Source organism: Metarhizium robertsii, assembly GCF_000187425.2.
Source record: "Metarhizium robertsii ARSEF 23 chromosome Unknown MAA_Scf_4, whole genome shotgun sequence".
In the NCBI taxonomy this organism is placed as follows: domain Eukaryota; kingdom Fungi; phylum Ascomycota; class Sordariomycetes; order Hypocreales; family Clavicipitaceae; genus Metarhizium; species Metarhizium robertsii.
The window spans coordinates 1,553,901-1,565,630 of NW_011942182.1; the positions used below are offsets into that span (position 1 = coordinate 1,553,901).

At 52.4% G+C, this 11,730-nt stretch overlaps 2 protein-coding genes across 2 annotated transcripts; one reads left to right on the forward strand and one right to left on the reverse strand.

Annotated features, from left to right (window-relative positions):
• Positions 1-1,234: 1,234 nt before the first annotated feature.
• MAA_02607 (CS-like domain protein) lies at positions 1,235-2,215 on the reverse strand (the record flags this gene model as incomplete). The annotated part of the gene is made up of 4 exons (XM_007820605.1): positions 1,235-1,389; positions 1,514-1,534; positions 1,639-2,034; positions 2,191-2,215. 4 exons carry the CDS (start codon positions 2,213-2,215, stop codon positions 1,235-1,237), a joined length of 597 nt encoding a protein of 198 aa, XP_007818796.1.
• A 1,447-nt stretch (positions 2,216-3,662) lies between these two features.
• Positions 3,663-4,431, forward strand: MAA_02608 (vacuolar protein-sorting-associated protein; the record flags this gene model as incomplete). Its single annotated transcript, XM_007820606.1, has 2 exons — positions 3,663-3,710; positions 3,802-4,431. The coding sequence occupies 2 exons, from the start codon at positions 3,663-3,665 to the stop codon at positions 4,429-4,431; spliced, it is 678 nt and encodes a 225-aa protein (XP_007818797.1).
• Between the last annotated feature and the right edge of the window lie 7,299 nt (positions 4,432-11,730).

Here is an 11,730-nt window from a genome sequence, read left to right on the forward strand (position 1 = left end):
CATGGTAATCTATGAAAGTGAAGACGTCGTAGACTCGGCCAAGCTCCCCGTAGAGGACTTCCGAGAGGCCCCCTGTATAGAATGGTTTCTGTAGCCCGTGTCCCTCGAGAGTTTGTCCACGGAAGGCGGCACGACATACGGCTCGTCAGCAGGCCAGGCCGTGATACAAGCGCCGCTGTACGCTGCCATCGCCGCGTCCAGGGAGGTGTAGATGGGCGAAGAAGCAGCGGGCATATCGAGGTTCTGTGGTATGAGGTGCGACACTGGGCAATGTACAAGAAAACCCCCGTATGTATGTGCTCGTCTTTTTTTTCCCAACCTCCCCCAAAAAGGAAAAATTCAGCGGCCGCGGAGGACGTGCGAGGAGGACAATAAACAGTGAACAATAAGCAAAGAGGGACCAGAAGGTTGGTCCGTGTCAACCTCTTTCCTCCCCAGCGAGCTAGTAGTATATATAACGGAGGGAACGGAGAATGAAGAAAAAAGAAAAGGCGCGAGCCGGGGGCGAGAGGCGAGGGGGGAACCGGCGTACCAAGCTGCCGGGTCGGTTGTTACATCCTGCTGGCTACATGACTTACGAAGATTGTCTTGGATTCTGGAGATGGCTTTTTTTTGGAGGTTTGTCTTGGTGGTTTTGCCCTGGGGAGACGGCGCACGAGCTCGCCGAACGCACATGGTTGCTGAGTGTCGTCGAGTGCGTGTGTAGATGGTGCTGGGATGCGAGTCCGTTCCCGGGTGTCTGGGTGGGCAAGCCACCCTTGAGAATTAGGTGCGACGGGAGCGGTAGGGAGAGAGAGAGGTTGCAAATGTGATGGCGGAGTGGGGGTGTATCACCGCGCTGGCCAAGGAATTGTTGGAGGCAAAGACATGTGTGGTTTGTCAGACTTGAGAATTATGTCGTCTGATGACGCGGTAATGGTGGTTGAGGGCTGTTGGGATTACGATTTGTCGCTCGTGCTTCCTACATGGGCATCGGTGTTGACATGCCTCTTGAGGCCTACGCGTAATACCGACCCCGGACAATCAGCCGCAAGAAATTGAGGAGAAGATAGAAACAGGACGCACGTAGAGGGTGGAGAGGGCATGTGAGAGAGCGTGTGTGCGACTGAGACCGGCTTCGAAAGACTCCATTATTCATCCTTGATCAATATTTCTCGCATCAGTCATTGCTAAACTCCTGCTGCTGGCATGTTGCCTGGTATAGCTTGACCACCCCTCTAAGCAATCATCCTTTTTACTCCTTCTTGGCACCCTCCTCACCCTCCAGCGCAGGCATTTCGTCGTCGTCATCACCGCTGTCCTCTTCACCCTCCTCTCCTCCCATTGCGCCAAGGTCTGGCATGCCTCCAGCACCGCCGAGCTTAGAGAAATCGATACCTCCAAAGTCACCTAGGAAGCATCGTGTCAGCAAAATCAACTCATTTTTCATTGGCGTCAAGTCATAAGGCTTAATCACGGCAAAGTCGCCTCGCAATATACTGGAAAATCAAGATGGAGGTTCATGTCGACGTACCACCCATTCCCGGCATGCCACCTGTATGTTTGTTAGCTTCAATGCTTGATTCGCAAACTTGCTGCACCAGCCATGCTTTCGCAATAGAGCCTATGAATATGTCTATCGACGATTTCGTGACGTACCCATACCGCCAAACTGCGAGAAGTCATCCTCGGCGGCCTCGTTCTGTTCATCCTCGTCAACCCACTTATCAAAGTCGGTCTTGAGGAAATGAAGCTTCTTTGAGTCCTTGAGGAGTCGCGGCCAGTATTCCTTATTGCGCTCCTTCTTCTGGATCTTGATCTCGATGTTTTTGGCGGTATGATGAATTTTGCTCGCTTCGGGGTCGATCTCGGCATAGAATGGAAGCTCAACATGGTATTTGCGCTTCAGGGTACCCGAGGTACCGGTGAAGGTCAGGCTGTCAGACTTGAGGTCGAGTTGCATGCCGTCCTTGGGTACATCAGGAACGTTGATAGTCAAGAAGATGAAGTTGTTCTCGTCCTCGGCAGATTGAGGAGAGCGCTGGGCCCAGAGAACTGTTAAGCGAGCATGGTCAGCGGGGTTATTTTATCAGCGAAGGCGTGTGTTATTATTTCTCATTCACTTTCCCTCCTGCCTTTTTAGAGAGGAGGTGATGGGCTTCCAGCGTAAACGGCCTTCGCATGTGATGGCATTGAGGAGCGGCCACAAACCTTCGGGGGTAGCAGTCTCGGCCATGGTGAAGGATGACAGGACGAGTGAGGCAGGAGTGCAAGCAAAGCGGGGTGCGGTGAGAAAGGGCGACTGCCTCGTTGAAGCTACTCGATGAGCAATTGCAGGTCAGTAAAGTACAAAAGTGCAGCGGCAGTGTAGAAGGCGAGGTTCGATGGCGGTTCAGTACCAGAGCACGGAGTGGGTAGAGGCAGGAAGGAAAACGGGAGCTCAAAAACAAAGCTGCCTTGCAAAGAGGTTGCTGATGATGTGGGCAGATGGCCTGGGTAGTGGATGCCGACACACCGAACAGAGCAGGTGAGTGGCGGGCGGATGCGGCTCGTTGGCTGTTGACTCGTTGCAGCTGGACCTGTGGAAAGCGTCAGAACAGCGAGGAAATCTCTAGAGCTGCCAGACCCCAGCGAGCAGGAAGCTGCAGCTACGCAAGTGGGTCCATTGACGGCTCAGGCTCCGCTCGCGGGTACGGAGAACTTGACGTGAATTGCTCGCCGGGCTCAGGAGACTCTGTTTGCTAGGTGCGCTTACGCCTTACCAGGTACCTGGCAGTCAGGCTTTATACTACTATATTATAATATATTCGTGTATACTTTATAATAGGTAAGTATGTTTTACCATAAATTACCTAGGTTTATTTGAGGAGAGTTGAAATATAATATAGAGTAGGGGGGTAAGCTAGACGGGTGGTCAAGCTGCGCCAGGCAACATGCCAGCAGCGGGAGTTTAGCAATAACGGATGCGAGAAATATTGGCTGTACATAGTTGCGGCGTACTATACACATCCATTGCACATTCTGGCACACTGGGCAGACGACGGATGAGTTTCTGGGTCTCTCCTTCTCTGCGAGGGCAGTTGACGGCAGTCGACCAAAGGGCCAAGGCACTTCGTACATGTCATGTATGTACCTACTCCATGCCAAGCGCGAGGTGGAATGAGGCCAACGGTCAAACCTGATCTGCGATGATTCATTTATTTGTATCTATTATTTTTTTTAAAGGCAAAATAAAATAAAAATTTACACACACTACATCTGTGTCGAGCTATAATTATCAACGTCCCTGCCTAGTCGCTTACCAGCGTCGGCCTGCTGCAGCTGTTCGCCCCGCCGCCCAGGCCCTCATTGACTGGAACGACCCCGCGGTGCCTTGCTACCAGACTGCTGTTGCCTATGATAGCCCATGGCCAGCACTCAAACACCACTCCACCAGTCCAGCCTCGTGTCATGACTACATTGTTAGTATTACCACCACGGCATTCAACGTCACCGCCGTGTCACTCCATCTCGACGTCGCCGGCATCGCCAGATACTTGACCCAGCGTCAAACAGGCGCCACTCCAACCGAGACGACGCCCATCTAGTGTCCTCATTCCATGCCTCCCTCGCTGGCTTCGAACCACCATTAACTTCACCAGACGACCCCTCCGGTCGTCCATCCTGAACCCGAGCCAACCACCATGGAAACATTCAGAAACCTTTTCGCAAAACCCGATCCCCAAGCACAGGTCAGTCTCTCCACCCCCCGACCTAATCCGGTTCAAAAAAAAAAAAATTACTAGAGACCGTTGTCCATAAGTGCTAACCCGTGCACCCAAGTTCCGCAAATGCAACGCCCTCATCCGCTCCAATATCCGCAAACTAGACCGGGACATCACCGCCAACAAGCAAAATGAAATTAAAATCAAGAACCTCATTATCCAGGCCGACAAGCGCGCCCAGAAAGACCCTGCCCGCGCAAAGCAAGCCCAAAAGGAAGTCCGCGACTTTGCCCACGAGCTCGTTCGCCAGCGCCGCGCCTCCGCCCGCACAATCACCTCAAAGGCCCAGCTCAACTCGGTCCAGATGCAAGTAAACGAGGCGTTTGCCGTGCGCAAGATTGAGGGCTCCATCCGCTCCAGCGTCGGCATCATGAAGGACCTGAACAGGCTGATACGCCTGCCCGAGATGGCACAGACCATGCAACAGCTGAGCACAGAGCTGATGAAGGCCGGTATCATTGAGGAGATGGTTGAGGATATATTGCCCGAGGATGGAGAAATGCTCATGGAGGACGAGGGCGAGGTTGACAAGGTGCTGGGCGAGATTTTGAAGGACAGGAAGGAGCCGAGTTTGCCGGTTGCGCCAGTGCCAGAGCCGCAGACACAGGAGGTAGAGGAGGAGGAGGAGGAGGATGCAGAGGCCATGATGGATCAGATGCGGAATCGGTTGGATGCGCTGAGGAGTTAGGCGTGAAGACAGAGAGGAGAGCGTTTGGGGTGGTTTTGCGGTAATATCGGCAGGGGCGTTTCTGGCGCAGGATATACACGGTTTTTGTTGACAAGCATAGTAACTCTTGCATAGAGATTATTGCCCGGAGTTTACAACATGTTTCGTCTGTTGCTTTCTTTGTGATGTGGTGCCAGGAGATGAGAGACTTGTGACGAAGGCAAACATGCCAGGCGTCTCGGTATTGTATAACTACCTAGGTACCTACCTGGGTAGGTACTCGTGAGCAAGATATGCTCCATGTATCTTCATGCTGTAGTCAAAATGGGTTATGTTTGCCCTCCATATAGACTCCAACCTAGCTCCGTGACCTCGGCATTCCGTCTCATACCTCCACTCCCATAGTCCACCACAGGTGACAACACATACACCCAAGGGCGCACGCCGGTTGATCCCCAGGCCAATGTCTTCCTTCGGCTGTGTCACCAACGGCGCCGTGCGGTAAGATGGCGCGCGAGGTCTACCGTCTCTGTATTATCGCGCCCCTCCCTTCCGCCTGAGAAAGCAGCACGGCGATAGTACTTTGTCCCGAGGCAAATTCTCCATGTCTGTTTACCGCCGCTTTTTGCAGAGTAGCAAACGGTCACTAAGTAGGTAGGTAGGTAGTTGGTCGATGACGATACACATGTTCCGTCCTTGCCTACCCTGCAGGCTACTCAGCCTAGGTGGTGTTTCCCCCCAAACACTACTGTTTGTTGATACGTCCAAGAATGGCCTACATTTATTTGGGAAAATATGCAGAGACCCCAGGCTGTTTGGTATACACTGCGAAGCTCTTTCTACAGAGTTATTTGTTGTCGGATACGCGCAACGCTCGACGCAAGTCGGCTGGGTTTACAACACAAAACTCGATGATAAATGATTTGTATTTCTGCCGGGAAACTGGCTGCCGGCGCCGCGAGTTCAGCAGGTAGACAGACCTTGGCCATCACCACTGCCAGACTCGAGGCTGGTTGATGGTATTTGTCAAGCATGCATGGCTCGCCCGACACCAACGGACCAACACACACGGCGCAGCAAACATGCAAATCGGACATAACGCGTCAAAGCGGCTCTATGTACGGAGTACGCCAAGTCGACTGATGCGGTGCACGGACAGCTTCGATTTCCAGTGACAAAAAAAAATCTTTTACAAAGCTGCTCGAAATTTCGATTCTGCTACGGAGTACGGAGTTAGATATTACGTGGATGTATCTGGCGTAATATGGCATGCGGGTTACACTACGCGGACAACGATATCGAGTCCAATCAAAACTGTGCCATTTCTCGCTCGATAGGACAGAGTCCAATCTTGGCATTCGCAATAACTACTACTTGCAGAATCCTCATCGGTTGGGTATCACAATCACAGCAAGCTGTCTCGGAAGTTTATATTAGCGGGCACTGACGATACGAGTTTTGAAGAACCAACAACGGCGGAAGAGCCAACCGTCGAAGCGGATAGGATGCAGTACGGAGACGGAGTTAAATCTGCCGCCCACGAGTCTCGTCACATCTCCGAATCCCTCCTGTTCAACATGATCGCCACCAACAGACAGCAGAAAAGACTGCGTATGATGGATGAAACAAAATACAAATGCTCAAGGGGGAATAAACAGCCCAAGCTCATTTCACGGCTCTAGATTCGAGCCAGAGAAAAGAAGAAGAATAACGGAGTATAATAAAAAGAAAAAAGGGTCATGGCTTGCCTCAGTTAGCGGCCAGTGTTACCAGATATCCAATAAACTCAAACGAGTTAGAGTCACGGACCAGGAGGCTCCAAGTGGAGGTGTTTGCGAAGAGTTTCGGGCCTCACAAGGTGACAGGCGGGTGTTCCTCAGCCATTCAGCCACGCCGGGTTTGTTCCCCGGAATATGGAGTACTGTCCGGGGAGAGGTCCTCCGTAATCTGGGGAGATTACTCCGTGTTGCGGGCGACGCTAATAACATGGGCTGATTGGCGTGTATGTATGTATGTAGTTGGCGGATTCTCGCCATCTTGCAAAGTGACATGTTGGTCAGCGATTGGATGGACGGGTTGGCTGAGAAACCCTGGAGAAGCTCGCACCCATGACACTGCGCATTCTCGATGCTTTCAGGTTGCTTAGACAAATAAAGGGAGGCAGCATCGTCTTTAATTCAGGGACGAGCCACCCCCGGGCCCCTTCCCCTTCCCCTTCCCCTGAATACCGTCTATCGAGCAGATCCCTTGGCTCTTCGTCGTCGTGGCGAGCCAAGGGTAACAGTGGAGAATACAAAGTAGACAGGGGCACGATGGCGGACAGGGTGCTTTCTTTCCCGTGCTCCCCGGAGGCAGGCATAACATATGTACGTCCCGAGAATTTGGAGAATAGAACACCGTATGCTGGCTGGTCAGCCAAACGAGACAACAAGGGGCTGAGCCAAGTTCTCGGGACGGCGGCGGGAAGGGACATACTAGTACTAGGTTACGTAGGGTTCGTACGGAGTATAGGGTATGGAAAAAGGGAGGTCGGGCGGGTTGCTATGCCGGACAACAAAGCAGAAAAAAGAAAAAAAAAGAAAACCAATATTGTACTCCGTACCGGCTTTTTTTTCCCCTGCCGTGGCGGCGGGCGGCGGCGGATACGGTCCCATCTAAGACGGAACATGACCATGCCGCATTTCACAGATATGAATTTTCTCGGGCGTCGAAGAAATTCTCCTCAGGCCCCAATCGTGATGTTGATGGCAGCCGGTGTGATGGCGGATGGCGATGGGTAGCAATGTAAGTGTGCGCTGGCACCATGGCCACATCAACAGTCGTAGTCAAACTACTATCAGAAAGATGCGGACCGGAAGTGTGTATCAAAACTAAATGATGGACATCGGCTGCCGTGCTGTTGCAGAAGCCACATGCAAGCAATCATCCGGTTCGTAGTACCTTTGGGCCCGTCTATCGGTGTGCCTGAGAGATGCGTGTGAACGCTCACCGGCTCTTGCGTGGGATACCGATGAACCGGCATACATGGTACAATATATGCCTGGGAGATGTTTGATTCGACTGTATCGAGTATCGTCTGAAGTGTCAGGGTTCAGTGGCCCGCCCATCATATGCCGAACAGCAGCCACGTTTCTAGGTCCTCTGCACATACATACACACATACGTAGATGGTACCCACGGATGAGCAATTTTTTCCCTCAAGCATTTGTACAGACTCCATACTCTCATGGCCAAGGCCACACGCGTTGACAGCACTTACTCCGCCCGTACAGACCAAAAGGCGGTGCTGCTCAGCGATTGTTGTAACCTGTAACCTGTAACCACATTTCGTCAGTCAAGGGATGACCAGTATGAGTCATATTACCTACCATATCCAGCGGATGCCATGCATAACACGGATGTCAAACCAAATGGCTCAACAAACCAGGCTCAGTCAGCATCGTCGACATTCGCAGATGACATACTCCATACACTACTTGGACTTCAGGAAGGACTCTGACGATGGACCCCCGTCAGACATGCCTCATTTTACTTTTGGTTTTATTCTTTTGCCAAAGACGGTACGGTATACGGAGCACTCGGTCCATTACACACAACAGTTCTGGCCCAATCCTTTCATGGATCCGTTATGCGGGCGTAAGCCTCGCATTCGTAGTACTCCGTAGTAGTAATGCATGCTCGCTTGCAGGGTACCAGGTCTTGGCCAGACAGGCGGTCAGTCTGCATTACAAGCGAGCACTGGGGAAAAAAAAAAAAAACCCAGGTGCCCGCGAATCCCACCCAATCTGCCACTTGTTTCCATCCAACCGATACGCCGCGACAAGCAACCAATCCCACGGCTCTGTTTCATATAGTGACCGTGCCGTGCGTTCGATGTGACAACTTGTCTTCAAATGACCCAAGCCGGCAGAAAGAGACGGTAGTACTCCGTATATTTGTAGGAAGGGGAAGACGCACGTTGCCTGCTCCTCCACTGCGTATATACAACAGAGTGTGTATGTTTGGGCAAAGGGGTGAAGAGCGGCTTTATTTCTGACGTTGGACAACTCCGTAATGCTGACTCCCTTCAGCGGACCCTCCGGCCGAGGACTTCTTTAAAAATGGAGATAGGGATACGATGGAGTCTGGGGTAAGAACAGGACCGACCACTGCTCCGGGCGTGATTATGCGTTGCAACGCTATCCTGACCAACCTCAGCTTGGCGAGCTCTTTGTGTAAATCCTGTATTACGCCCAGGACGCCATTAGCCTGCTAGAGACTATTTCCATGGTCAGCAATCCGAAAGTTCTGCCCGCTATGAGCCACGGCACGAGGGAGGAAATGACTGTGTATCCCGCGTGGCGACGACCCAGATTCCGGTCTGTCAGCCCTGCAGCGCCAAAGAAGCTGCACGCATGCGACCTGGATATGAGGTGCAGGCGTCTCTTTGTCGCATTCTGTCCGTCACACAAACAAAAACCGTGTCCTTGTAGGGCCTGCTGTACCAGGTTGTTGTCAGGGCATCGATGACTCTGAAGACGGTAAGCTGGCAAGTATGCAGCATGGAGGACTCCGTATGTACGATACGATGCCCACTCGCCACCACCGCCCCATCTGCAGCAACAGCTCTTCCCCGTGGAAAAAGAATGTTCCAAGGCTGGCATCAAAGGAGGCTCTTCCTAAGTACACGCCCCACCACTCGAAAATTCATCCAAAAGGCGGTGCAGGCACCGCAAAACAATGCGGCCCTATCTGTGAGGTGTGAGTGCGTTTCAAGATCTGACTCATTCATCACGCATTCAGAATCGAAACCCAACGGCACACGGAGTACTGTGTTGTATGTACAGAACAGGCACAGCGCCTCATAGAAACAAAGCCCGCCCCGAGCAAGCGAATCGGCTTGTCGGTCGGCACTTGGATTCTCATCTATGGCTGCTTTCTGGCTCCACGACTATGTATAGTAGGGCTGAATAGGTAGACACGTTACGCCACTGTTGACTGCCTAGCATGTATTGTCAGCGCCCGATTGCCCATTCACTTCCACAACTCTTCCGGGAAAGCTTCTTAGTTGTCGGTACGACGTCTAACAATCAGCCTCAGAATGCCCAGCCCAGATGAGCTAGGCGGCCGGAGAAGCTTGCCACGCTGTTGTGTGGATGGGGACTAATGAGAATAATGGGTTATGAATAGGCCCGGCTGTGCTCAGCCTCCATTCATGCTCCTCGAATAGGCGCTGTGGCTGGTGTGCCCGAACTTTGAATCAATGGCTGACCCGTTGACGGTTTCCAGACAATCCTTGGTTAGGGTTGCCCTCCGGAGTCGAATGGCAGCATCTCGTTTGTGAGTGCTGCATCTCGTGGCTAATTCCTCCTTGCCTCCATCATCTTGTCGTGGACGGGAGTCATCTGTCGCACCGCGGAGAGAGGGAACCGTGTCAACGGCCCGGGTGCTCTGTACACTATACGCGTCGTATATTGCCTGAGTATTCATTTTTTCTTCGCTACCTCCCGCTGCTGAGTCGTAGCACCAACGAGGGGATATTTTGCGAGCTGTCAGATTTACATTGGTGGCACGACGCCTTCCTACTGTAATGTCTTGGTTACCTTTTGCCCTCCAGAATGTTCATCTCAACTCGTTCCCCCGTTGGTGTTACTGCGTACAAGCTGTCGATAGGGAGCACTTACAAAGAGGAAACAAGACACGCTTTTTGATGGTTTGATGCTTGCGGGCGCCACCAAGGATCTTTCCAACCCCTCTTTGTACAGCCGCGAGCGGCTGGTGCCTTTGTTCTAATTTCTAACATTACTGTACCACAAACTCACTCACTCACTCACACCTCTTTTGAATAGCCCTCAGGGCAATAAGAAAGTAGTACTCCATAGTGGAGGAGAAAAAAAATACGGAGAGCCATGTTGACTTTTCGTGGCCGGCATGCGCAAAAGAAGCAATCTGCATCGTGTGCCGCACCTGGTCCTCAAGTTAAATGCGAATGTGGATTATAATTCCCAAGCGTCTGGTCAGCCCGATGGTAAAACCGGCCAAGTTTTGCTTTGTTTGTATTTTCTGGTGATATCTTGGCTACGGATAACTACTGCGAGAAAACGAATGTTGGGCCTGTAAGACGGACCCTGTTATCGACATCCCGTGTCTTTGATACCCTGGCTTGGCGCGGACTCGGAAGATAGGGGCGGTGTGCCGCGGGTGAGGGCAGTCCAGATGTCGTTTGTTGGCAACGGAAATGTGAGCAGAAACCCGTGACTGAGATAATAGCATGTACAGTACTCCGTACGGAGTAGCCACCACAGGAGCCTAAAGCTAGCATTAAATTGTGTGTACCCAGCCAGCTGGCTCGATGCCTGTACCAAGAGCTGTGTCGCTCGAATCGCTCACATCTGCTACATACCTGTCAGTTCGCAGGCGGGAGATGCGCCAAGGTTCACACACCGGCCTGGTTTGGCAAAATGCATGGCATGTTGGCAGGTTAGGCGCATACGAGTACGGAGTACTCCGTATATACGATTAATCCTGAGTAAACAGAATATTTGGTGCTGTTTGTTTCCCGACCGCCACTCAGGTATGATAAGCACCGATGGTGCACTCCGTACTCCGTAAGCACCCCGTACATCCATCTTGCCGTAGACTGCCGGCAAACCCGCGAAGCAGAGAATACCGGCTAGGCTTGCTCTAAACGAGCAAACAGGTAGCAAACAAACGGATTTCCTGTATTGTCGTGGCGAGCGGTGGGATTGTTACTCCAATCTGGCCCGCCATGGGGGGTGGCCACAATCGCAGCGTCAACCAAGGTTGGGAGGGAGGCCGTGGTATTGTATTGGACGAGGACGCTTTTTGGGCGTGTTGGGTGTGAGCTGGACATCGAGGCGGTCAGAGGTGCACAGCACCGCCATCCCCCCATCTTCCACAATAGCTGACTAGCTGGCGGGCCGTGTCTGGCCTTTTGGGCGGTTTGGGCGGGCTCGAGCTCAAGTGTTGTCAGTATGTGTGGCCGCTTTTGGGGAGGCGGAAGTCAAATCCCGCAACTCTGGGGGCCCCGGCGTTGTATTCATTAGAATTGGGCGACAATGAGGATGCGAGATGTGGAAGGCGAGCATGTCAGTCACGGACAGTCCCAACTGGTCCGACCGCTTGCTTGCATCCAGTTGTTCCATGTCCTCAAATATGTACATGGAGCTGCAGGTGCTGCTCACACACGCCCCCTCCTTCCTCCCTTACCCGTCTTGCCGTTGCGGTTAATTCATTCCGCTTCGTTCCTTCTTGCTCCTTTCGGAGACTGGTCGCTCATTCATGGAGTCGCTTGAATGCTCCTCTTGTTCACACCCCTCC